Source organism: Phacochoerus africanus, chromosome 4 (genome assembly GCF_016906955.1).
Source record: "Phacochoerus africanus isolate WHEZ1 chromosome 4, ROS_Pafr_v1, whole genome shotgun sequence".
Taxonomy (NCBI): Eukaryota; Metazoa; Chordata; class Mammalia; order Artiodactyla; family Suidae; genus Phacochoerus; species Phacochoerus africanus.
In genome coordinates this window covers 67456969-67484741 of record NC_062547.1, presented here as the reverse complement: position 1 = coordinate 67484741, position 27773 = coordinate 67456969, and the positions used below count along the sequence as shown (strand labels likewise).

The 27773-nt window shown below is 50.5% G+C and overlaps 1 protein-coding gene across 1 annotated transcript; it reads left to right on the top strand.

Annotated features, from left to right (window-relative positions):
* Window positions 1–27771, top strand: LOC125124648 (mucin-16-like; the record flags this gene model as incomplete). Its single annotated transcript, XM_047774692.1, has 2 exons — window positions 1–155; window positions 17381–27771. Coding segments are annotated over exons 1-2 (10482 nt in total), but the record flags the coding sequence as incomplete, so codon positions are not given.
* Between the last annotated feature and the right edge of the window lie 2 nt (window positions 27772–27773).

Below are 27773 nucleotides of genomic sequence, written 5' to 3'. Positions count from 1 at the left end.
GGCCAGGGCTGGGCTGGGTTCAGTCGCTGGGGCTCCTTTGGGGTGTGAGGAGCAGTGCAAGAGGATGGGCAGGGAAGGCCCTGCACACCTGGGGTCCCGTCGGCAAGGGCACCTGGTGGCTCTGACCTTGAGCCTCCTCCTCACCTGTGGGCCAGGTAAGGGGGGCTGGGGGGCGGGGAGTCAGACAGATTCCCAGAGGAGAGGGGGCCGATGTGACAGGTGCCTCAGGCTTCCCATGCACCCATGAGGGGGCTTCTGCTTATTGGCAAAAGCCTCCATCACAGCCAACCAGGTGAGGCTGCCTTTTCCAAACTGACTGGGGGAAAGAGTTCACAAAACCACTGCCTTGAGAATTAAATCTTACAGGATCAGAGATGCCTGGGCTTCCCTTCTTTCACTGGCTCACTCACAGTGAGTTTTTTGGTTTTTTGCTTTTTGGGTTTTTTGTTTTGTTTTAATTGACACCTCTGATCCCAGGACCTGTGCTCACTTCTTGGGTAGGAAATGAGCAGGTCACAGCCTGGGGCTTTTCTAGGAGCTCTAGGCTGGTGGGTGAGGCAGGGAGGTGCCCATCTCTCTTGGTACAAGGCTGAGCAGGAAGGAACTTCGCCACCTTAGGGGTGCTGGGGCGGGGGGGCACAGATTGCCTAAACTTTAGGACAGCGATAGGTTGGCAGAGATTTCTACAGGCGTGATTCAAGGAAAAAGGAAAGAAGATGCTCCGAGCAGGGAGAACTGGGTGGGCAAAAGCCAGGGGCAGGAAGGTGCAAGGTGTTTGGGTTCTTCAGTGTGATGTGAGTGTATTTGGGCTGCATGATAGAAGGATGCTGAGGGGAAGGGTGGAAGCAGAAAGGTGAGAGGGAGCCGTGTTCTTAGATCCCATGGAGGGGGAAGACTTCGAAGGCCTGTTGGTCATTTATGGGGTCAGCTTGGCCCTGGCTAACCAGAGAAAGCCCACTGGCCTCAGGTAAAGGTGGGAGTCCAGCTTGGTGTTGGGGGAAGTGACCAAGGTCTTTCCCCTACAGGCAAAAGGTCCACGACCCTTCAGGTGTGACTCCAAGGCTGCCCAGACCCCCAAACTCTTTTACCAGTCAGGGCTCCCCAGCCAAACCTCTCTTGTGTTCAACAAGATAATCAGGCTTGTAGAACAAGCATCTGCTATGTGCCAAGTGCTTAAATATCGGTTTGTTTACTCCTCCCAAGAGGAAGGACTGTCCCAAGTGCTTGGCTGGGAAACGGAGGCCACTAGGGCCTGAAGGGGAGAGAGGGCAAGAAGGGTGGCTTGCTTCCCCATCTTGAGGGCCTCAGGCCCCAGACACTGGCAGCCTGGGAGCCTCCTCCACCCTCCCCTCTGTAGCAGCTCTGGGTGCAGGTGGAGAGGGCATCCCAGCCCCCAAGGTCCTGAGTCACCCAGGCTGGCTCTCTGGCCCCCAGGGAAGAGCTTGGCAGTTGGAAGCCATTGTGAGGAGTCCACACAATGGCCTGAATGGTGGGCGGGTTTGCACAGGACAATTCCGCCACCTCTGATGGGGTGTGTCCCCCTGAGCTGTCCCCAAAGCCTGCCACCACAAACAGAGGCTATTTAACTGCTTTTGACCCCAGGGCTCCCTCAGCGTCTGATCCTGAAGGCTGTTCAAACTCAGCAGACTCCTGCTTCTACCTCTGGGAGGGCTGGTAGCCTGGATTAAGGGTTAACACCCCTCCCCCTCTCTCTGCCCCCCCCCCCGCCCCCCGCCGCCCCATCATTTCCACAGTAAATGAGACCTGTCCGGGCAGGGATTCCTCCGAGGATTGGTATCGATTCAGACACTCTTCAGGACTTTGGACTTAAATGCTGGAAAAGACTCCTTTAATATCTAGGCAGAGATGAAAAGAAATCCAGTGCTGACAGGCTGTGTGTCCTTGGGCCTGGCACCTAATCTCTCTGAGTTTCTATTTCCACAAAGAGTAAAATTTTAAAAAATCCGGAGCTGGAGTTCCTGTAGTGGTTCAGCGGGTTAAGAACCTGACTAGTATCTGTGAGGAAGGGGGATTGATCTTTGGCCTCGCTCAGTGGGTTAAGGATTTGGTGTTGCCATGAGTTGTGTGTAGGTCTCAGACAAGGCTCAGATCTGGCATCGCTGTGGCTGTGGTGTAGGCTGGCATCTGCAGCTCTGATTTGACACCTAGCCTAGGAACTTCTACATGCCACAGGTGTGGCCCTAAAAAGAAAAAGAAATTAAAAAATAAAAAATTCAGAGCTGGGGGAGATCCATTCTTCGCTCACCTCTTCTTCCATCCTGGACCCTGTCCGATGGATCTTCTTTTACGTCTGCATCTTATGCTCTTTCCTTCCTTGCCCTTGTGGCTGAAACACTCCACGATCCCAGAGGACTGTAGTAGTCATCATTTTGTATTATGTGCCTAACATGTGCCAGGGCTTTTTTTTTTTTTTTTTTTTTTTTAAACCTGTACCCAAAGCATGTGGAAATTCCCGGGGCAGGGATCGAACCCACGCTACAGCAGCGACCCGAGCCACTTCAGTAACAATGCTGGTTCCTTAACCTGCTGTGCCACCAGGGAACTCCTGTGCCAGGTCTTTTACCTGTATTTCTGGATTGAGCCTGAATGGGTGAGAATGGGGGTGTGTTGCCTCCTATTTTACTGAAGAGGAAACTGAAGCTCAGAGAGGTTGAGCCTTTTGTTTAAAGTCACAGAGCAGAGATCAAAACCCCCATTTCTGAATGGCTCCCAGACCTTCCCCCTCTGCCTGGGAAGAGACTGAGGGTTGAGCAAGACTTCTCCTCCCCTGGCCATTTCCTGGCCCTTGGGTACCTCCCCCAGAGGGACAACAGCAGTCTTCCATCACCCCCTTCTTCCCAGCAGAGCTCCCCCAGGGCCATGCCGGCACAGAGCGTATAAAGATCTTGCTGTGCTCTTGATCCCCTTTCTGAGTCCCTGGACAGTGGTCATCACCCCAGTCCAGGCCCAGCTGAGATATTTAAGGTCCAGGGAGGGTGGTACAAAGGGAGGGGGAATGGGAGAGGTTAGGTGTGGGAGTGGAGTGTGTTTGGAGCTGAGAGCTGGGTTCCAGAGTATAAATTGCTTTGGCCAGAATTTCGGAGTCTTTCACCCCTGTGACTCAGCTCCAGGAAAAGAAGGAAGGTTTGCTCACATTTCTTGAGGAACAAAGTCACCTTTCTTTCCAGTTATGGGCAGCCTCCCCTAAAAAGGAAGGTGTTGGGTCTGGGTAGTGGAGCAGCTCTGGGCTTCTTTATACCCAGTTTGTCCTTCTGGTCACATGATGCTCCCAGGGCTGTCCCCAGGTCAGCAGGTGAATGAGCCCCTCCCTCCTTCAGGGAGACCTAAAGTTCCAGAGGGGTTGAGATGGCTGTCCCCATCTCAAAGGTGAAGGGACAGAAGCTCAAAGGGGAAGGTTTCTCATGTGGCCAAGGGTAGATCTGGCCTTCCATCCTGGTTTGTCTGACCCAAAACACCACACTCTGCATCCCACTATCCAGGTCTAGCTTGTGGGCACAAGTACCAGCCTGCTCCCTCATCTTTCTCCTGCTCAGAGCTATCCCCAAGGGCCTTAATGCATCATAAACCCAGAGCTGTGGGGAGTAAATACCAGGTCAGGAGGGCACATCTCAGGAGAGCGAGCAGCCATCTGGGTTACCTGAGACTGAGGGAGTTCCTGGGATGTAAGACTGACCCTTAAGTGCAAAAGTTGAGAAAGTCCAAGGGCAAGTTGATTACATCCCATCTCGATCTTTCTTATTCCCTTCCTGGTGTGTCTTCTTAGCAGCCTGTCCTAGTACCCGGCACATGGTGGGTGAGAGGTAAATAATTGTTGCAAGAGAAGGAAGGAAGGAAGGAAGGAAGGAAGGAAGGAAGGAAGGAAGGAAGGAAGGAAGGAAGGAAGGAAGGAAGGAAGGAAAAAGAAAAAAGGAAGGAAGGAAGGACAGAAGGGAGGGATGGAGGAAGGAAAGGAAAGGAGAGAAAAGAAGAAAAGAGAAGAGAAAAGAAACTCCCAAAGGACCCTTCAGCCAGCCCTGTGGGTGCAGCATGGGCCCAGTAGGAGCCGGGGACTCTGCCCATTCCATGAGGCCCCTCCTGCCAGTGGGGATTGGCTTGGCAGTTCCACGGCCATCCTGGGCTGGGTGCCTTCCTCCCAGGGCCCCGGCTTTGGGTCTCTACCTGGGAGGAGAGGCCCAAGGAGCTGCTCTAACTGGTCTGGCCCCATACCTTTATGGAGCCATGCCTCCCAACAGTCAAGGGAACAGACACTGCAGTGCAGTGGGGCATCTTGCCCCCCACCCCCACCCCCACGCTGGACCTCTCATCCCACTCCCAGTGGACCACCCTGCCCCTTGCCAGGTCTGTTCTGGGACAGCTGTCCTTTGGGCATCCAGCTTTGTGTCTCCCCAACACAAAGTGAATCTCCCCACCTTCTCTGATTCTGACCTACTCCCTCTCAGTAGCTTTGATCCCAGCTACCTCCTCCTTCTTTTAATAGTAATAGTAATAATAATTATTATATGATAAATCCCATGAAAAGTTCTTGCTACACTGAGTCATGGTAATAATATTAGCTAACCAAGAACACTGTCATGTGCCAAACTGTTTTAAACCATTTACATAGATTATTTTTTTTTAATTAGAGTATAGTGGATTTACAGTGTAGTGTCAATTTCTTCTGTACAGCCTAGTGGTGCAGTCATATGTTTGTATGTTTGTGTATATATAAACTAAATGTAATAGTTTGTGTCTACCAGCCCCAAATTCCCTGTCCATCCCACTTGCCCCCACTCTCACCCCTACAACACAAGTCTGCTCTCCATGTCTATAATCTGTTTCTGTTTTGCAGGTAGGATCATATTTTAGATAGATAGATATTTCAGATAGGTAGGTGCCATATTTTAGATTCCACATAACTTACGGTACTTGTCTTTCTCTTTCTGACTTACTTTACTTGGTATGAGAATCTCTATTTCCATCCATGTTGCTGTAAATAGCATTTCATTCTTTTTTATGGCTGAGTAGTATTCCGTTGTATATATGTACCACATCTTCTCAATCCATTCATCTGTTGATGGACATTTAGGTTGTTTCCATGTCTTTTCTATTGTGAATAGTACTGCAATGAACATAGGGGTGCATGTATGTTTTTGAATGAAAGTTTTGTCCAGATATATACCCAGGAGTGGGATTGCTAGATCATATGGCATGGGACCTAATTAAACTCAGAAGCTTTTGCACAGCAAAGGAAACCATTAAAAAAATGAAAAGAGGAGAGTTCCCATAGTGGCACAGTGGCAACGAATCCAACTGGTAACCATGACATTGTGGGTTCGTTAAGGATCTGGCATTGCCGTGAGCTGTGGTGTAGGTTGCAGATGTGGCTTGGATCCAGATCCCACGTTGCTGTGGCTGTGGCTGTGGCTGTGGTGTAGGCTGGCAGCTGTAGCTCCAATTCCACCCCTAGCCTGGGAACCTCCATATGCCACAGACACGGCCCTAAAAAGCAAAAAAAAAAAAAAAAAAAAAAGGAAAAAAGAAAAGACAACCCACGGAATGGGAGAAAATCTTTTCAAACAATGCAACAGAAAAGGCCTAATTTCCAAAATATACAAACAAATTGTACAATTCAGCAACCGAAAAGCAAACAACCCAATCAAAAAATGGCAGGGAGTTCCCATCCTGGCACAGCAGAAAGGAATCCGACTAGGAACCATGAGGTTGCGGGTTCAACCCCTGGCCTTGCTCAGTGGGTTGAAGATCCGGTGTTGCTGTGAGCTGTGGTATAGGTCTCAGACGCAGCTCGAATCTGGCATTGCTGTGGCTGTGGTGTAGGCCAGCAGCTGTAGCTCCAATTAGACCCCTAGTCTGGGAAACTCCATATGCCTCAGGTGCAGCCCTAAAAAGCCAAAAAAAAAAAAAAAAAAGAGTAGAAGACTGAAATAGACATTTGTCCAAAGAAGACATATGGTTGGCCAGTAGGCATTTGAGAAAATGCTCAACTCATTTGAATAATAAAAAAATAATAAAAAATTTTAAAAAATGGAAAAAAAATGCTCAACATCACTAATTAATAGAGAAATGCAAATCAAAACTACAATGAGGTACCACCTCAAACCAGTCAGAATGGCCATCATTAAGAAGTCAACAAATAACAAAGGGCTGGAAAGGGTGTGGAGAAAATCGTACCCTCCTTCACTGTTGGTGGGAATGTAAATTAGTACAGTATGGAGGTTCCTCAGAAAACTAAATATAGAATTTCATTTTTTTTTGGCCACTCCCACAACATGCAGAAGTTCTAGAGCCAGGGATCAAACCCATGCCACAGCTGTGACCCAGGCCATAGCAGTGACAATGCTGGATCCTTAACCCACTGTGCCACTGGGGATCTCCTAGATTACTTCATTTAATATTCATAGTGACCTAACGAAATGCATACTGTTAGCATTTCCAGTTTGCAGATAAAGAAACTGAGGCACCATTAGTCATGTGACTCGCTCAAGGTCAGGCCGCTGGTTTAGGCAGCCTGGCTCTGTAAACCCCCAGTGGTACTGACATCAGCTCCCTTGTGACCCCATTCCCACCCCCTTCCCAGTAACTCCAGGGCTAAGAGAAGAGATGGGCTAGAGAAGGAAGCCAGACAGAGCTGGATATCAGAGGATGAGCTGATGCAGGAACATCTGCCAGACTTTGTAGACTGGGACCCAGAATAAGAACTCCATTGTACCTTGTAACCAGTTGTGTGTAGAGGTGTGTGTATCTGAAAGTACTTTCGTAAAATAACTTACCCCTGCTTCACTCAATGTGCCCTGATGTCTTATTATTCTATGGTACTTTCTTACCTTTTTTTTTTCTTTTTCTTTTTTGGCTTCCTGGCAGCATATGGAAGTTCCCAGGCCAGGGATTGAATCTGAGCTGCAGCTGCAAACTATGCCACAGATATAGCAACACTGGATCTTTAACCTACTATACCAGGTAGGGGATTGAACCCATGTCCCTGCCACTACAGAGACACCCATTGTGCTACAGCAGAAACCCCATACTCTCTTACTTTTTTGATGTTGGCAACCCACAAAATTGGGTTCCTGTTTTCTCCATGAAACAGCCTCAAATGCTACAGCCTAGAACAATCCCACTAGACACACTAGAAGACGGTTTCTCCGTTGGGACAGAGGTCAATATATCTGGATCTGGATCATTCTTTGTTGTGAGAGGGGTAGTTATCCTGTGCATTGTAGGGTGTCAAGCAGCATCCCTGGGGTCTCTACCCACAAGATGCCAATAGCAACCAACCCTCCCCCACCCTCCCCGATCATGACAACCAAAAATGTCCCCGAACACTGTCCAGTGCAGCCTGTCCCAGGACCTGGAACATAGTGCAGTAAATATTTGTTGCATGAATAGAGGAGGTGCAAATCTCACTTGGTGAGAACTACTGGTCTGCAGCCTCATTCCCTAGTCGTGACCAATGCCCTGCTGGCCTGAGGGGATGCTAGTCTGTCTGCACTGTCCAGAGCAAAACCCAAGCTCAGGCTGCCAGTACTGGCATGAAGATGAGCAAAAACATCTTTTCTGACAGCTGCAACCTCCTTTGAGAGCCCCAGGACAAACCCAGCCGTCAGCTCTCCGTAGAGGCACTCAGTGCCCGCCATCCTCACAGCGCCCCCTGGAGGAGCCCTGAGTTTGTATCAAGTGGTACCCATAGTCAGCCTGGGCTCTGTCCTGATGGTTCAGCCTCTTTGGGGGGACATCCTTGGCTGGGCAAATATCCAGCCTATTTTTTGAGTCCTGATCTTCTTCAGAGCCCTGTTCTTCAGGAAAACATGGCTCACCTTGGATGAGGCTCTGGAGACAAAAAGCCGTCTCTCAGAAGCACAATTGCCAGAGGTGACCATGCCTGAGCCTGCAAGCCAGGCAAGGCCACAGCACCCCACACTGGGGAGAAACCCAGCCAAAGAGGGACAAGCTCTGAGCTCTGCCTCCTTCCACTGTCGCTCAGTTTATGAAGAATGAGCCTCTGCTTCTTGCCCTGTGCAGACAGTGTCAGCGGGCAGCTCTCCTCTGGGAGGATGAGAAGGAATTCTGAATTCCTGCTGCATTCCTGTTTCGGGATCTGTTCTGGGTTGTCTCAGACTCCTTTCTGGATTCATTAGCCTCATCTTCACAGTTTCATTTTTGCTCTTATTTTTTTTCCATCCTCATCATCTTAATAAACCTGTTATTGGCATTCCCTGGTGGTCAGCAGGTTAAAGATCTGTGTTGTTACTGCTGTGGTGCATGTTTGATTCCCTGGCCCAGGGACTTCTCATGCCCCCCAATTTTTTTTAAAAACCTAACCAAACTATTATTATAGAAAGAAGTGTAGGAGTTCTCATTGTGGCGCAGTGGAAACAGTTCCATCTAGGAAACATGAGGTTGCGGGTTGGATCCCTGGCCTCACTCAGTGGGTTAAGGATCTGACATTGCTGTGAGCTGTGGTTTAGGCACAGATGCGGCTCGAATCCTGCATTGCTGTGGCTGTGGTGTAGGCTGGCAGCTGTAGCTCCGATTGGACCTCTAGCCTGGGAAACTCCATATGCTGTGGGTGTGGTCCTAAAAAGCAAATAAACAAATAAATAAATAAATAAAAATGAAAGCAGAAATTTAAAAAAAAGAAGTGTAGCTGTAAGGTCATTGTTCGTTTTAAATCTTGAGTCCCTGAGCTTGGTATGCTAGTTATCATCTCCTGGGTTATCAAGAGCAAACTCCTGCAGAAACGAACTCACAGATATGGAGAACAGACTTGTAGTTGCCAAGTGGGGTGGGGTAGTGGGATGAATGGGGAGTTTGGAGTTGGTAGATGCAAACCATTACATTTAGAATTGATAAGCAATAAGGTCCTGCTGTATAGCACAGGGACCTATATCCAATCTCTTGGCATAGAACATGATGGAAGATAGTATGAGAAAAAGAACGTATATATATATATATATATATATGTATGTCTGGGTCACTTTGCTGTAGAGCAGAAATTGAAAGAACATTGTAATTCAACTATACTTTAATTTTTTAAAAAATGAAGGGGAAAAAAAGCAAACTCCTGCAAGATCCCCAGGACATCAACCACCTCATCAAAGGAAGCCATTTATGTCTGATTGCACCCCTGCTACTTAAAAGCAAGGCTGGTCCTCAGCTCGAGGGGTGCGAGAGTCTACCTCTGCCTGCTGAGGAGGGATGACTGGGCCCCTGGCACCTGGGACCTGGTGGGCAGGGTATACAGAACCAAACAGAGGTGTTCCCAGGCAGCACTCAGGAGTCAGATGGGCAGTCCAAGAAACACAGGCCCAGGTATCAGCTTTGCCCTTCATTAGCTACATTACCCTGGAAAGTGACTTTGCCATTCTCCACCTCTGTTTATTCACCTGTAGAATGGAAATGATTTCACAACAAAGAAGGCATTGCTGGAGTTCCTGTCACAACTCAGCTGGTTAAGAACCTGACATAGCATCCGTGAGGATGCTGGTTTAATCCCAGGGGCCGGTCAGTGGGTTAAGGATCCAGAATTGCTGCAAGCTGCAGTGTAGGTCGCAGATATGGCTCAGATCCCAGGTTGCTGTGGCTTTGGCATAGGCTGGCAGCTGAAGCTCCAATACTGTCCCTAGCCCAGGAACTTCTGTATGCCACAGGTGCGGCCATACAGAGAAAAAACTTTATTTACATAGAATTTTTAAAAGTTCCTTTCCATTTACAGTTATTACAGAATATTGGCTATATTCCTCTTGTACAGTTCATCCTTGGGCCTGTCCTACAGCCGATAGTTTGTGCCTCCCATCTACTACCCCTATATTGCTCTTCCCCTTCCCCATTGCTAACCACTAGTTTGTTCTCTATACCTGTGAGTCTGCTTCTGTGTGTGTATGTGTGTGTGTGTGTATGTGTGTGTGTGTGTGTGTGCTTTTAAGGCCACACCCACAGCACATGGACATTCCTAGGCTAAGAGTTGAATCAGAGCTACAGCTACTGGCCTGTGCCATAGCTACAGCCATAGCAACATGGGATCCAAGCTTCATCTGCGACCTACATCACAGCTCGTGGCAACACCGGATCCTTAACCCACTGAGCAAGGCCAGGGATTGAACCCGCATCCTCATGGATACTAGTTGGATTCATTTCCACTGTGCCACAATGGGAACTCCTGCTTCTTTTCTCTATACTCATTATTTTGTTGTATTGGATTCCACATACAATGACATCATGATACCATTTATCTTTCTCTGACTGACTTATTTCACTAAGCATAATGCCCTCCAAGTCTGTCCATGTTGCAACAAATGGCAAAATTTCCTTCTTTTTTATGGCTGAGTAGTATTCCATTGTCTATATCTATGTCTATATATATAGACATACATATATGTACGTATGTGTATATGTATATATATGTGTGTGCATATATATGTAACATCTCTTTTATCTGTTTATCTGTTGATAGACATTTAGGTTGCTTTCCTAGCTTGGCAATTGTAAGTAATGCTGCTATGAACATTGGGGGTGCATATATCTTTTCAGATTAGTGGGATTTTTTAATCTACCTGGTCATAACCCACCCTTTGCTTCAAACCTTCCAGGGATCTTTTACTGCACTTCAAAGAAAATCTAAGCTTCTTACCTTGACCTGTATCCCTGACCCCTGCCTGCCTGGCTGCTCACCTCATACTTCAGTCCTATTTGCTCAATGCACTCAGACCAAGCAAGGAGTCCTCTTTGAAATTCCTGGGGTGGGTCAGGTTGGTCCCAGCCTCAGAAACAAGGGCCTTTGCCTATGTTGTTCCATTGGCCATGAACATGGGTTCCCCATTAAAAACACCCTCTCTTCCCTCAGTCACTCCCTACACATCGCCTCCTAGAAGTCTTCCCTTATCTACCTATCCCAAATCTCAATCCTGTCCCCTTGATGGAGGTGCTTCAAAAAACCTTCCTTGTTCCCTGAAAGAACATTACTTACTGATCTCCTGGATGAGTTGTGGTCTGATTCACCCACCAGAATGTAAACATCATGAGTGAGTAAGTCTTGTTCATTGCTCTATCCCCACAACCTAGAATAAGGGCTGGCCCATTCTTGAGGTGCTCAAGAAATATGTGCAGGTTGGGAGTTCCCACTGAGGCCCAGTGGAAACGAATCTGACCTGCATCCATGAGGACGCAGGTTAGATCCCTGGCCTTGCTCAGTGGGTTAAGGATCTGGTGTTGTTGCAAACTGTTGTGTAGCTCACAGACATGGCTTAGATCTGGCCTTGCTGTGGTTGTGGTGTAGACCAGCAGCAACAGCTCTGATTTGACCCCTAGCCTGGGAACCTCCATATGTCATGGGTGCAGCCTTATAGAGACAGGAAAAAAAAAAAGGAAAGAAAAGAAAAAGAAATCTTTGTAGGTTGGGTAAATGTGGAGCTTAGGGTCTGGAATGAATGAATGAAATGGTGTCTGTAGAATGAAATGAGTCTGTAGAGATTCTGTTACCAAGTCAAACTTGGATCCACTCACCCGAGTGCACAATAAAGCCAATCTACTGACACAGGTTCTAGTGAAACAAAGTGCAGCATTTATTTGTTGCACTGCCCCAACCAAGGAGTCTGGGCAACTAGTGTTTCAAAGACCTGAACTCTTTGATGGCTTTCAGAGAAAGGGTTTGTTGTTGTCGTTTAGTGGCAAAATCAATTATTGCTTTTATTCAGCTTTAATGAGGCATAGTTAATTTACAAAGTTGTGATAATTTCTGCTGTACAAAAAAGCAATTCAGTCATCAGAGAAAGGTATTTAAAAACAGGGTGAGGAAGGATGTGGGGTGTGTGATCAGCTTGTAGATGTTCTTCTGATTAGTTTGTGGTGAGGGCATTGGGAGTCAGTATCATCAACTTCAGCTTCCAACCGGTGTGAGGTCTGTGTGCTTGTGGGCAGCATACAGTTAACTTCTACCTGCTGGGGTTTTCAGTATCCGAAAAAATAGCTCAAAGGATGTGGCTTGGAATATTATCTATAGCTCTTTTTTCTTTTCTTTTTTGTCTTTTGTCCTTTTAGGGCTGCATCTGCAGCATATGGAGGTTCCCAGGCTAGGGGTCGAATCGGAGCTATAGCTGCCTGCCTATGCCACAGCCACAGCAATGCCAGATCCAAGCCATGTCTGCGACCTACACCATGGCTTACAGCAACGCTGGATCCTTAACCCACTGAGCAAGGCCAGGGATCAAACCCACAACCTCATGGTTCCTAGTCGGATTAGTTTCTGCTGTGCCACGACAGGAAATTCCAGAATATTATCTATAGCTCTTAAGAAGGAACTAAAGGTCTTTGACTTTATTTTTATTTTTATTTATTTATTTTTGCTTTTTAGGGCTGTACCTGTGGTATCTGGAAGTTACCAGGCTAGGGATCGAATCAGAGTTGCAGCTGCCAGTCTATACCACAGCCACAGCAACTCGGGATCACAGCCACAGCAACTTGGGATCTGAGCTGAGTCTGGGACCTACACCAGAGCTGACAGCAACTACAGATCCTTAACCCACTGATCGAGGCCAGGAATCAAACCTGCGACCTCGTGGATACTAGTCGGATTCGTTTCCACTGTGCCACAGTGGGAACTCCCTAAAGGGTCCTTGACTTAAATGACTAAACTATTATTTTGTCTTGTTGACTGTTTTCCTTCAGCATTTTCTCACTTCCCTGATGAAATTTATTCTTCAGAACTCAGGGAAAGCCAAGGAGGCTAAAGTTTTTCTACAAATAAGAGGCATGTAGAGGTCATGGAGGGGGGGCGGGTGTCTGTCTTTGGAAGGCGGCATAGGGTTCTGCTTGGTTACAATTCCTTTGGAAAGAAGAGAAAGTCATGAAGAAAAGATTCGGAGTTCCCATTGTAGCTCAGCAGTAATGAACCTGACTAGCATCCATGAGGATGCAGGTTTGATCCCTGGCCTCATTCAATAGATTAAGGATCCAGTCTTGCCAAATGAGCTGTGGCCTAGGTCGAAGACATGGTTCAGATCCTGTGTTGCTGTGGCCAGCTGCAGCTCCAATTCAAACCCTATCCTGGGAACCTCCATATGCCATGAGTACAACCCTAAAATGCAAGAAAAGAAAAAAAAAAAGGAAGATTTTTCCTTAATGCTGCATCCTGAAGAGATAAGCAACTTTGGTCCTTCTCCCACAGGGGGGCCTTGGAATGCAATAGTCTTTGTGCCAGACTCAGGCTAAGTGACATCTGGAACCACCAGACTGTCACCTCACAATTCATTTCTAACCTCACTCATCAGCTCTGTGGGTAGGTAATAAACAAAGAATAGTAACAACCAGCATTTATTAGGTCCTTATCTTCTGCCCTGCATGGTGCTAACTGCTTTATATACACCACTTCATTGCAACTTCACAAAAGCCCTGTGTGTTATCCCCAATACGTGAGGAGGCAAGGCTCAGAGAGTTTAAGTAATTCACCTCAGGTCACACAGCTAGTTAAGTGACAGAGCTGATATTTGAATCCAGGTGAGTTCACTTTCTCCAGATTCTTCCCACTCTGCATGTCATGTCCTGTCCTGAGGAGGGAGATTGCACTTGGCTTAATTTTAGGGAGGGAAGATAATGAGTTGCTATGAAGTGAATTGAACCTGAGATCTGTGCATGTAGACTTGATCCAACTTGATCGTGGTGTATAATTCTGCCATTTGCAGTGACATGGATGGACCTAGAGAACATTATGCTTAGTGAAGCAAGTCAGACAAAGAAAGACAAATACTGTATGTTATCACTTCTAAGTGAAATCTAAGAAAATGCAGGTGAATGTTTATGCAAAAGAGAAACAGATTCGGAGATATAGAAAACAAAGTAGTAATTACCAAAGGAAAAGGGGGAAGGGATAAGTTAGGAATAGGAGGTTAAAAGATACAAACCACTATGTATAAAATAGATGATCAACAAAGATATATTGTACAGCCCAGGGATGTATAGCCATTATCTTGTAATAATTTTTAATGGAGATTATATCATCTGTAGAAATACTGAATCATTACGCTTTACCCCTGAAACTAATATAAAATTTTACATCAGCTGTACATCAATTTTAAATGTCACCTCATTAACATAGCAAAAGGCATCTTTATCACTCTCATCAGTTAGGAAATTCAAAGAGTTTTAGGAGCTCTTTGTTAGAAAAGGGGACAAAGACCAAATATATATTTATTATAAATCATAATATAGCTTCAAAGAAGACTTTCTAGAGCAGGAGATGCTTGAAGTGTGTTTTTAAAAATTTATTGAGGTGTGGATGGAATTCTCATCATGGCTCAGTGGTTAACGAATCTGACTAGGAACCATGAGGTTGCGGGTTTGATCCCTGGCCTTGCTCAGTGGGTTAAGGATCTGGCATTGCCGTGAGCTGTGGTGTAGGTTGCAGACGAGGCTTGGATCCCGCGTTGCTGTGGCTCTGCTGTAGGCTGGTGGCTACAGCTCTGATTCGACCCCTAGCCTGGGAACCTCCATATGCCATGGGAGCAGCCCTAGAAAAGGCAAAAAGACAAAAAAAAAATTATTGAGGTGTGGATTTCCTGATGTGGCTCACCTGTTGTGTGGCCCTAAAAAAAAAGACAAAAAAAAAATTTATTGGAGTAACATTGGTTTATAACATTATATAAGTTTTATGTGTACAACTTATTTTTTGACTTCTGTATGCACTATCGCTCACCACCAAAAGCTTAGTTCCCTCTATCACCATACAATTCATCTCCTTCACTCATTTTTCCCTCCACACTCCACCTACCCCTTTTTGGGGTTAGTAGATGCAAATCATTACTTCTTCTTCTTTTTTTTTTTTTTTTTTAAAGGCCCATGCATGTGGCATATGGAAATTCCCAGGCTAGGGGTCAAATCAGAGCTGCAGCTGCCAGTCTATGCAACAGCCACAACAACTCAGGATCCAAGCCGCATCTGTGACCTACACCATAGGTCACAGCAATGCTGGATCCTTAACCCACTGAGCAAGGCCAGGGATCGAATTCACATCCTCATGTGAGTTTCCACTGAGCCATGGTGGGAACTCCACAGACTATTGCATTTAGAATGGGTAAGTAATGGGGTCCTATTGTGTAGTGCAGGGAAGTATATCCAGTCTCTTGGGATATGTATGCATAGCTGAGTCACTTTGCTGTCTGTACACAGAAAGTGGAACAGCATTGTAAATCAACTATACTTTCATAAAAAAAATTTTTAATGGTGGTGGGAAAACTGAACAGCTACAGGCAAAAAAAAACCCCAACAAACTAAACTTATGTATTTTTGACAATTTATAGAAGAAAATAATGAGCAGCAATATTTACGTTCGTTCTCAGACAGTCCTGAAAATTCTAATGTTCTCAAATGAGCTGTATGAATTTTGTCTTCAGAAAAGGGAGGGGGGAAAGGACCTTGTTAAGAAGAAAATAATATATGCTCCTTGTAGAACAGTAACAAAATTCAGTAAAGAGAAAAGAATGAATGCAGTAACTTAAGGTAAATCTTAAAATGATGAATGGGTATTAATTTGTGGAAAGGGCATGGCGGTCTTTGCAGACAGAAGGGAAAGATGAGTGAAGGATTGTGATGTTTGGCTGGGGAACTGGAGGAACGTGGCTGTGGCTTAAAGGAGATAGGAGGACGAATGTTATGGGAGGGAAGGTGAGAGCAAGGATTCTCAGCCTCAACGCTATTGCCACTGCGGCCAGATAGTTCTTGGCAGAGGGGGCTATGCTGTGCATTAAAGTGTTGTTAGCTGCATCTCCAGCTTCTGACCACTAGATGGAAGGAGAATACCACTAGTTGTGACAACTAAAAATGCATAACTACAAGGAGTTTGGGGTTGGTAGATGGAAATTATTATATTTAGGATGATTAAGCAGGAGTTCCCTTTGTGGCTCAGCAATAATGAACCCTACTAGTATCCATGAGGATGCGGGTTTAATCCCCGGCCTTGTTCAGTGGGTTTAGGAGCCAGCGTTGCCATGAACTGGGGTGTAGGTTGCAGATGAGGCTCGGATCCCACATGGCTGTGGCTGTGGCATAGGCCAGCTGCTGCAGCTCCAACTAGAACCCTAACCTAGGAACTTCTGTATGCTGCAGGTGTGGCCCTAAAAACCAAAAAAAAAAAAAAATTAAAAAAAAAAAAAGAATGGATAAGCCATGAGGTCCTACAGTATAGCACAAAGAACTCTATCCGATCTCTTGGGATAGACCATCATAGAAGATAGTATAAGAAAAAAAATGTATATATATGTATGTGTGTGTGTGTGATTGGGTGACTATGTTGTATAGCAGAAATTGGCACAACACTGTAAATCAACTATACTTTAAAACAATAAAAAAATAAAATTAAAGTCTTAATGTGGAAAAATAATAATAGTAATGTACATGAAAATGTGGCTTACCTACTATGAGAGCAAGAAGAAAAAAGCATGGCTGATGTGTGTTTTCTGGAGGAAACAGTCATACCTCGTTGCGAACCACCATGTTAGAGAGACAAGAAGATGGATCCTTAAGGATTTGATGCTCCCTGTGGCCAGGGAGGATCCATTGAAAGATTTGAGGGAGAGGGAGTTCCCTTCATGGCTCAGTGGTTAATGAACCCGACTAGGACCCATGAGGATGCAGGTTTGATCCCTGGCCTCACGAAGTGGGTTAAGGATATGGTGTTGCCCTGAGCTGTGGTGTAGGTTGCAGACGCAGCTCGGATCCCACGTTGCTCTGGCTGTGGCGTAGGCCGGCGGCTATGGCTCTAATTCCAACCACTAGCCTGGGAACTTCCACGTGCTGCATGCAGGTGCTGTCCTAAAATAGAAAAAAAAAAAGAAAGAAAGAAAGAAAGATTCAAGGGAGAGTACTGAGAAAGTCTGATTTTTATTTTGAGAGCTTTCTGTGGTTGCCATACACCACCCCCATTTCTCCTGCCCAAATGCAGGTATTCTTGATCCAAAGGGTTGCCCAACCTCTCCCAAACTCCTACCTATAGCAGCTCTTACACTCAGAGCTTGGCCCAACGGAAGCCCAGAGAATTCCTCACTTCATTTCATACCAAAAAAATATTGCAGGGAAGTTCCATCTGTGCCTAAGCAATGAACAAATCTGACTAGGATCCATGAGGACGTGGGTTCCATTCCTGGCCTCACTCAGTGGGATAGGGACCCGGTGTTGTGGTGAACTGTGGTGTAGGTCGCAGACACAACTAACATCTGGCGTTGCTGTGGCTGTGGTGTAGGCGGCAGCTGCAGCTCCAATTTGATCCCTAGCCTGAGAACTTGCATACACCATGGACGCAGCCAATTACACTCAGAAGAATATTTTTAACTTGCACTCCTAAGACATAACGATGAACAATCCGCAATTGAACCCACAGGACCCACTGCGTCAACACTGGGCAAGAACACTGAAAACAAAGAAAGGAAGAATTCCACATTCTGGGATACCACAAATTCAACCAGCCTTAGCACAACCAAGACTTTAACATCTGCAGAACAAGGAAGTCTTGCTAAGCTCAAAAGAACTAGTGTTGCAGTAGGGAGAACCACATCTTCTGGCACCTTTCCTTCAGACAAAACTAATGACCGTCAGGCAAACACTGAAAAGGAGACTAAGGGAATGTTGAGAGCATCTGTGGCTTCAGCTGACACCTCCAAATCTGGAAGAGAATACAATGCCTTCATAACCTCTATCCCCTCCTCAGATCTGAGCACTGATGACAACAGAGAGCAAAGATATCTTCAGGTCTCTCCATTACACCGAAGCCGCCACATCACCTCTGAAAGGCCCAGCCTCGGCACAGACGCCCCCGAGAGCGCCGGCCTCTCCAGGACACCTGGTTCCAGCATCCCAGCCGACGAAACATGGGAAAGTACAGGCACAAGTCAAACCTTTACTGGACCCCAACCAACTGAGTGGACAGAGACACGTCTTAAAATGGAAACACTGACCAGCGAGGCGAGCTTTGTCGACACCTCCCCCGACAGACGGATGGATTCTGCATCCACTGAGCCATGGACAAGCTTCCCTGACACAACCTCACTCAGAGAACCATCTTCAAACACACTCACCCAGGACGTCACAGCTGGCCCAACCACTGAGGAGCTTCTGCTTCCCACCGACACCTCAGTGACAGGCGGCAGCAGCACAAGCATCACCCAGGATACCACACCCCGACCTCTGGGAACCACGGCTTCATCTGAAACAGCGGCCACAGATGTGACCCTGAGCGTCAGCAGAGCCACGGTGTCCGTGTCGACAGCTGTGACCAAGGTGGCTCCTGGCTCAAGTGCTCCGGGAGGAACAAACCCACCGTCAAGCACGATTCCTCCCAAAATGCCTGAGACATTCTCCACGGGGAATCCAGAGTCTAGGGAGGGAACCAGCCAGGTTCTGACCCCATCCAACCCCGGCCATCACTTCTCCTCCCCTGGCACCAGCCCTGCAGGAGACTTGGTGATGACCACCAGCCTTCCTCTGTCCTTGTCCACCTCTGCTCCTGGGGCTACAGCGTCACGGTTCTCCGCATCTTCAGACCATGAGGTCACCTCCTCCAGGGACACAGGGACCCCTGAGAGTGCGGCAAAGACAGACCCCAGCTCGTCTCTCCTTCGTTCAGGAAGTCGTGCAGAAACCAGTGCCGAACGAGTCAGAAATACAACTTCCCCACTGGCCTGGACATCTCCATCAGAGGAAGGAACAACAAGGAGTGTCTTCACCCTTAGCACCTCCCCTGATGCCACAGACAGACCCAGCATCTCCACAGGCAGTACCTTGGCTTCTGAACCATCAGCAGGTCCTGGCCCCCTCAGCATCACCAGTGATCCAGGCGTGAAAACCACATCTCCTTCCAGCAGCTCCATCTCAGAGGAGAACAACACCCCTCTGTCCATGACCGGAAGGCCTCCCAGAGGACCCTGGTCTGCATCTGTCTCTCCATCTGAGGCCTCTGATTCTGGAACAGAAAACAATTCGATGACCACGTCTGGCCCCTCCTCAGGTGTTGGCACTGCTGAGAGCAGAACAGGTGCAACTCGGGTCTCTCCATCACATCCAGAGAGGGAGCTCGGAAGCCCCCACACCGCCTCTGAAAGGCCCAGCCTCGGCACAGACGCCCCCGAGAGCGCCGGCCTCTCCAGGACACCTGGTTCCAGCATCCCAGCCGACGAAACATGGGAAAGTACAGGCACAAGTCAAACCTTTACTGGACCCCAACCAACTGAGTGGACAGAGACACGTCTTAAAATGGAAACACTGACCAGCGAGGCGAGCTTTGTCGACACCTCCCCCGACAGACGGATGGATTCTGCATCCACTGAGCCATGGACAAGCTTCCCTGACACAACCTCACTCAGAGAACCATCTTCAAACACACTCACCCAGGACGTCACAGCTGGCCCAACCACTGAGGAGCTTCTGCTTCCCACCGACACCTCAGTGACAGGCGGCAGCAGCACAAGCATCACCCAGGATACCACACCCCGACCTCTGGGAACCACGGCTTCATCTGAAACAGCGGCCACAGATGTGACCCTGAGCGTCAGCAGAGCCACGGTGTCCGTGTCGACAGCTGTGACCAAGGTGGCTCCTGGCTCAAGTGCTCCGGGAGGAACAAACCCACCGTCAAGCACGATTCCTCCCAAAATGCCTGAGACATTCTCCACGGGGAATCCAGAGTCTAGGGAGGGAACCAGCCAGGTTCTGACCCCATCCAACCCCGGCCATCACTTCTCCTCCCCTGGCACCAGCCCTGCAGGAGACTTGGTGATGACCACCAGCCTTCCTCTGTCCTTGTCCACCTCTGCTCCTGGGGCTACAGCGTCACGGTTCTCCGCATCTTCAGACCATGAGGTCACCTCCTCCAGGGACACAGGGACCCCTGAGAGTGCGGCAAAGACAGACCCCAGCTCGTCTCTCCTTCGTTCAGGAAGTCGTGCAGAAACCAGTGCCGAACGAGTCAGAAATACAACTTCCCCACTGGCCTGGACATCTCCATCAGAGGAAGGAACAACAAGGAGTGTCTTCACCCTTAGCACCTCCCCTGATGCCACAGACAGACCCAGCATCTCCACAGGCAGTACCTTGGCTTCTGAACCATCAGCAGGTCCTGGCCCCCTCAGCATCACCAGTGATCCAGGCGTGAAAACCACATCTCCTTCCAGCAGCTCCATCTCAGAGGAGAACAACACCCCTCTGTCCATGACCGGAAGGCCTCCCAGAGGACCCTGGTCTGCATCTGTCTCTCCATCTGAGGCCTCTGATTCTGGAACAGAAAACAATTCGATGACCACGTCTGGCCCCTCCTCAGGTGTTGGCACTGCTGAGAGCAGAACAGGTGCAACTCGGGTCTCTCCATCACATCCAGAGAGGGAGCTCGGAAGCCCCCACACCGCCTCTGAAAGGCCCAGCCTCGGCACAGACGCCCCCGAGAGCGCCGGCCTCTCCAGGACACCTGGTTCCAGCATCCCAGCCGACGAAACATGGGAAAGTACAGGCACAAGTCAAACCTTTACTGGACCCCAACCAACTGAGTGGACAGAGACACGTCTTAAAATGGAAACACTGACCAGCGAGGCGAGCTTTGTCGACACCTCCCCCGACAGACGGATGGATTCTGCATCCACTGAGCCATGGACAAGCTTCCCTGACACAACCTCACTCAGAGAACCATCTTCAAACACACTCACCCAGGACGTCACAGCTGGCCCAACCACTGAGGAGCTTCTGCTTCCCACCGACACCTCAGTGACAGGCGGCAGCAGCACAAGCATCACCCAGGATACCACACCCCGACCTCTGGGAACCACGGCTTCATCTGAAACAGCGGCCACAGATGTGACCCTGAGCGTCAGCAGAGCCACGGTGTCCGTGTCGACAGCTGTGACCAAGGTGGCTCCTGGCTCAAGTGCTCCGGGAGGAACAAACCCACCGTCAAGCACGATTCCTCCCAAAATGCCTGAGACATTCTCCACGGGGAATCCAGAGTCTAGGGAGGGAACCAGCCAGGTTCTGACCCCATCCAACCCCGGCCATCACTTCTCCTCCCCTGGCACCAGCCCTGCAGGAGACTTGGTGATGACCACCAGCCTTCCTCTGTCCTTGTCCACCTCTGCTCCTGGGGCTACAGCGTCACGGTTCTCCGCATCTTCAGACCATGAGGTCACCTCCTCCAGGGACACAGGGACCCCTGAGAGTGCGGCAAAGACAGACCCCAGCTCGTCTCTCCTTCGTTCAGGAAGTCGTGCAGAAACCAGTGCCGAACGAGTCAGAAATACAACTTCCCCACTGGCCTGGACATCTCCATCAGAGGAAGGAACAACAAGGAGTGTCTTCACCCTTAGCACCTCCCCTGATGCCACAGACAGACCCAGCATCTCCACAGGCAGTACCTTGGCTTCTGAACCATCAGCAGGTCCTGGCCCCCTCAGCATCACCAGTGATCCAGGCGTGAAAACCACATCTCCTTCCAGCAGCTCCATCTCAGAGGAGAACAACACCCCTCTGTCCATGACCGGAAGGCCTCCCAGAGGACCCTGGTCTGCATCTGTCTCTCCATCTGAGGCCTCTGATTCTGGAACAGAAAACAATTCGATGACCACGTCTGGCCCCTCCTCAGGTGTTGGCACTGCTGAGAGCAGAACAGGTGCAACTCGGGTCTCTCCATCACATCCAGAGAGGGAGCTCGGAAGCCCCCACACCGCCTCTGAAAGGCCCAGCCTCGGCACAGACGCCCCCGAGAGCGCCGGCCTCTCCAGGACACCTGGTTCCAGCATCCCAGCCGACGAAACATGGGAAAGTACAGGCACAAGTCAAACCTTTACTGGACCCCAACCAACTGAGTGGACAGAGACACGTCTTAAAATGGAAACACTGACCAGCGAGGCGAGCTTTGTCGACACCTCCCCCGACAGACGGATGGATTCTGCATCCACTGAGCCATGGACAAGCTTCCCTGACACAACCTCACTCAGAGAACCATCTTCAAACACACTCACCCAGGACGTCACAGCTGGCCCAACCACTGAGGAGCTTCTGCTTCCCACCGACACCTCAGTGACAGGCGGCAGCAGCACAAGCATCACCCAGGATACCACACCCCGACCTCTGGGAACCACGGCTTCATCTGAAACAGCGGCCACAGATGTGACCCTGAGCGTCAGCAGAGCCACGGTGTCCGTGTCGACAGCTGTGACCAAGGTGGCTCCTGGCTCAAGTGCTCCGGGAGGAACAAACCCACCGTCAAGCACGATTCCTCCCAAAATGCCTGAGACATTCTCCACGGGGAATCCAGAGTCTAGGGAGGGAACCAGCCAGGTTCTGACCCCATCCAACCCCGGCCATCACTTCTCCTCCCCTGGCACCAGCCCTGCAGGAGACTTGGTGATGACCACCAGCCTTCCTCTGTCCTTGTCCACCTCTGCTCCTGGGGCTACAGCGTCACGGTTCTCCGCATCTTCAGACCATGAGGTCACCTCCTCCAGGGACACAGGGACCCCTGAGAGTGCGGCAAAGACAGACCCCAGCTCGTCTCTCCTTCGTTCAGGAAGTCGTGCAGAAACCAGTGCCGAACGAGTCAGAAATACAACTTCCCCACTGGCCTGGACATCTCCATCAGAGGAAGGAACAACAAGGAGTGTCTTCACCCTTAGCACCTCCCCTGATGCCACAGACAGACCCAGCATCTCCACAGGCAGTACCTTGGCTTCTGAACCATCAGCAGGTCCTGGCCCCCTCAGCATCACCAGTGATCCAGGCGTGAAAACCACATCTCCTTCCAGCAGCTCCATCTCAGAGGAGAACAACACCCCTCTGTCCATGACCGGAAGGCCTCCCAGAGGACCCTGGTCTGCATCTGTCTCTCCATCTGAGGCCTCTGATTCTGGAACAGAAAACAATTCGATGACCACGTCTGGCCCCTCCTCAGGTGTTGGCACTGCTGAGAGCAGAACAGGTGCAACTCGGGTCTCTCCATCACATCCAGAGAGGGAGCTCGGAAGCCCCCACACCGCCTCTGAAAGGCCCAGCCTCGGCACAGACGCCCCCGAGAGCGCCGGCCTCTCCAGGACACCTGGTTCCAGCATCCCAGCCGACGAAACATGGGAAAGTACAGGCACAAGTCAAACCTTTACTGGACCCCAACCAACTGAGTGGACAGAGACACGTCTTAAAATGGAAACACTGACCAGCGAGGCGAGCTTTGTCGACACCTCCCCCGACAGACGGATGGATTCTGCATCCACTGAGCCATGGACAAGCTTCCCTGACACAACCTCACTCAGAGAACCATCTTCAAACACACTCACCCAGGACGTCACAGCTGGCCCAACCACTGAGGAGCTTCTGCTTCCCACCGACACCTCAGTGACAGGCGGCAGCAGCACAAGCATCACCCAGGATACCACACCCCGACCTCTGGGAACCACGGCTTCATCTGAAACAGCGGCCACAGATGTGACCCTGAGCGTCAGCAGAGCCACGGTGTCCGTGTCGACAGCTGTGACCAAGGTGGCTCCTGGCTCAAGTGCTCCGGGAGGAACAAACCCACCGTCAAGCACGATTCCTCCCAAAATGCCTGAGACATTCTCCACGGGGAATCCAGAGTCTAGGGAGGGAACCAGCCAGGTTCTGACCCCATCCAACCCCGGCCATCACTTCTCCTCCCCTGGCACCAGCCCTGCAGGAGACTTGGTGATGACCACCAGCCTTCCTCTGTCCTTGTCCACCTCTGCTCCTGGGGCTACAGCGTCACGGTTCTCCGCATCTTCAGACCATGAGGTCACCTCCTCCAGGGACACAGGGACCCCTGAGAGTGCGGCAAAGACAGACCCCAGCTCGTCTCTCCTTCGTTCAGGAAGTCGTGCAGAAACCAGTGCCGAACGAGTCAGAAATACAACTTCCCCACTGGCCTGGACATCTCCATCAGAGGAAGGAACAACAAGGAGTGTCTTCACCCTTAGCACCTCCCCTGATGCCACAGACAGACCCAGCATCTCCACAGGCAGTACCTTGGCTTCTGAACCATCAGCAGGTCCTGGCCCCCTCAGCATCACCAGTGATCCAGGCGTGAAAACCACATCTCCTTCCAGCAGCTCCATCTCAGAGGAGAACAACACCCCTCTGTCCATGACCGGAAGGCCTCCCAGAGGACCCTGGTCTGCATCTGTCTCTCCATCTGAGGCCTCTGATTCTGGAACAGAAAACAATTCGATGACCACGTCTGGCCCCTCCTCAGGTGTTGGCACTGCTGAGAGCAGAACAGGTGCAACTCGGGTCTCTCCATCACATCCAGAGAGGGAGCTCGGAAGCCCCCACACCGCCTCTGAAAGGCCCAGCCTCGGCACAGACGCCCCCGAGAGCGCCGGCCTCTCCAGGACACCTGGTTCCAGCATCCCAGCCGACGAAACATGGGAAAGTACAGGCACAAGTCAAACCTTTACTGGACCCCAACCAACTGAGTGGACAGAGACACGTCTTAAAATGGAAACACTGACCAGCGAGGCGAGCTTTGTCGACACCTCCCCCGACAGACGGATGGATTCTGCATCCACTGAGCCATGGACAAGCTTCCCTGACACAACCTCACTCAGAGAACCATCTTCAAACACACTCACCCAGGACGTCACAGCTGGCCCAACCACTGAGGAGCTTCTGCTTCCCACCGACACCTCAGTGACAGGCGGCAGCAGCACAAGCATCACCCAGGATACCACACCCCGACCTCTGGGAACCACGGCTTCATCTGAAACAGCGGCCACAGATGTGACCCTGAGCGTCAGCAGAGCCACGGTGTCCGTGTCGACAGCTGTGACCAAGGTGGCTCCTGGCTCAAGTGCTCCGGGAGGAACAAACCCACCGTCAAGCACGATTCCTCCCAAAATGCCTGAGACATTCTCCACGGGGAATCCAGAGTCTAGGGAGGGAACCAGCCAGGTTCTGACCCCATCCAACCCCGGCCATCACTTCTCCTCCCCTGGCACCAGCCCTGCAGGAGACTTGGTGATGACCACCAGCCTTCCTCTGTCCTTGTCCACCTCTGCTCCTGGGGCTACAGCGTCACGGTTCTCCGCATCTTCAGACCATGAGGTCACCTCCTCCAGGGACACAGGGACCCCTGAGAGTGCGGCAAAGACAGACCCCAGCTCGTCTCTCCTTCGTTCAGGAAGTCGTGCAGAAACCAGTGCCGAACGAGTCAGAAATACAACTTCCCCACTGGCCTGGACATCTCCATCAGAGGAAGGAACAACAAGGAGTGTCTTCACCCTTAGCACCTCCCCTGATGCCACAGACAGACCCAGCATCTCCACAGGCAGTACCTTGGCTTCTGAACCATCAGCAGGTCCTGGCCCCCTCAGCATCACCAGTGATCCAGGCGTGAAAACCACATCTCCTTCCAGCAGCTCCATCTCAGAGGAGAACAACACCCCTCTGTCCATGACCGGAAGGCCTCCCAGAGGACCCTGGTCTGCATCTGTCTCTCCATCTGAGGCCTCTGATTCTGGAACAGAAAACAATTCGATGACCACGTCTGGCCCCTCCTCAGGTGTTGGCACTGCTGAGAGCAGAACAGGTGCAACTCGGGTCTCTCCATCACATCCAGAGAGGGAGCTCGGAAGCCCCCACACCGCCTCTGAAAGGCCCAGCCTCGGCACAGACGCCCCCGAGAGCGCCGGCCTCTCCAGGACACCTGGTTCCAGCATCCCAGCCGACGAAACATGGGAAAGTACAGGCACAAGTCAAACCTTTACTGGACCCCAACCAACTGAGTGGACAGAGACACGTCTTAAAATGGAAACACTGACCAGCGAGGCGAGCTTTGTCGACACCTCCCCCGACAGACGGATGGATTCTGCATCCACTGAGCCATGGACAAGCTTCCCTGACACAACCTCACTCAGAGAACCATCTTCAAACACACTCACCCAGGACGTCACAGCTGGCCCAACCACTGAGGAGCTTCTGCTTCCCACCGACACCTCAGTGACAGGCGGCAGCAGCACAAGCATCACCCAGGATACCACACCCCGACCTCTGGGAACCACGGCTTCATCTGAAACAGCGGCCACAGATGTGACCCTGAGCGTCAGCAGAGCCACGGTGTCCGTGTCGACAGCTGTGACCAAGGTGGCTCCTGGCTCAAGTGCTCCGGGAGGAACAAACCCACCGTCAAGCACGATTCCTCCCAAAATGCCTGAGACATTCTCCACGGGGAATCCAGAGTCTAGGGAGGGAACCAGCCAGGTTCTGACCCCATCCAACCCCGGCCATCACTTCTCCTCCCCTGGCACCAGCCCTGCAGGAGACTTGGTGATGACCACCAGCCTTCCTCTGTCCTTGTCCACCTCTGCTCCTGGGGCTACAGCGTCACGGTTCTCCGCATCTTCAGACCATGAGGTCACCTCCTCCAGGGACACAGGGACCCCTGAGAGTGCGGCAAAGACAGACCCCAGCTCGTCTCTCCTTCGTTCAGGAAGTCGTGCAGAAACCAGTGCCGAACGAGTCAGAAATACAACTTCCCCACTGGCCTGGACATCTCCATCAGAGGAAGGAACAACAAGGAGTGTCTTCACCCTTAGCACCTCCCCTGATGCCACAGACAGACCCAGCATCTCCACAGGCAGTACCTTGGCTTCTGAACCATCAGCAGGTCCTGGCCCCCTCAGCATCACCAGTGATCCAGGCGTGAAAACCACATCTCCTTCCAGCAGCTCCATCTCAGAGGAGAACAACACCCCTCTGTCCATGACCGGAAGGCCTCCCAGAGGACCCTGGTCTGCATCTGTCTCTCCATCTGAGGCCTCTGATTCTGGAACAGAAAACAATTCGATGACCACGTCTGGCCCCTCCTCAGGTGTTGGCACTGCTGAGAGCAGAACAGGTGCAACTCGGGTCTCTCCATCACATCCAGAGAGGGAGCTCGGAAGCCCCCACACCGCCTCTGAAAGGCCCAGCCTCGGCACAGACGCCCCCGAGAGCGCCGGCCTCTCCAGGACACCTGGTTCCAGCATCCCAGCCGACGAAACATGGGAAAGTACAGGCACAAGTCAAACCTTTACTGGACCCCAACCAACTGAGTGGACAGAGACACGTCTTAAAATGGAAACACTGACCAGCGAGGCGAGCTTTGTCGACACCTCCCCCGACAGACGGATGGATTCTGCATCCACTGAGCCATGGACAAGCTTCCCTGACACAACCTCACTCAGAGAACCATCTTCAAACACACTCACCCAGGACGTCACAGCTGGCCCAACCACTGAGGAGCTTCTGCTTCCCACCGACACCTCAGTGACAGGCGGCAGCAGCACAAGCATCACCCAGGATACCACACCCCGACCTCTGGGAACCACGGCTTCATCTGAAACAGCGGCCACAGATGTGACCCTGAGCGTCAGCAGAGCCACGGTGTCCGTGTCGACAGCTGTGACCAAGGTGGCTCCTGGCTCAAGTGCTCCGGGAGGAACAAACCCACCGTCAAGCACGATTCCTCCCAAAATGCCTGAGACATTCTCCACGGGGAATCCAGAGTCTAGGGAGGGAACCAGCCAGGTTCTGACCCCATCCAACCCCGGCCATCACTTCTCCTCCCCTGGCACCAGCCCTGCAGGAGACTTGGTGATGACCACCAGCCTTCCTCTGTCCTTGTCCACCTCTGCTCCTGGGGCTACAGCGTCACGGTTCTCCGCATCTTCAGACCATGAGGTCACCTCCTCCAGGGACACAGGGACCCCTGAGAGTGCGGCAAAGACAGACCCCAGCTCAGCTCTTCATCT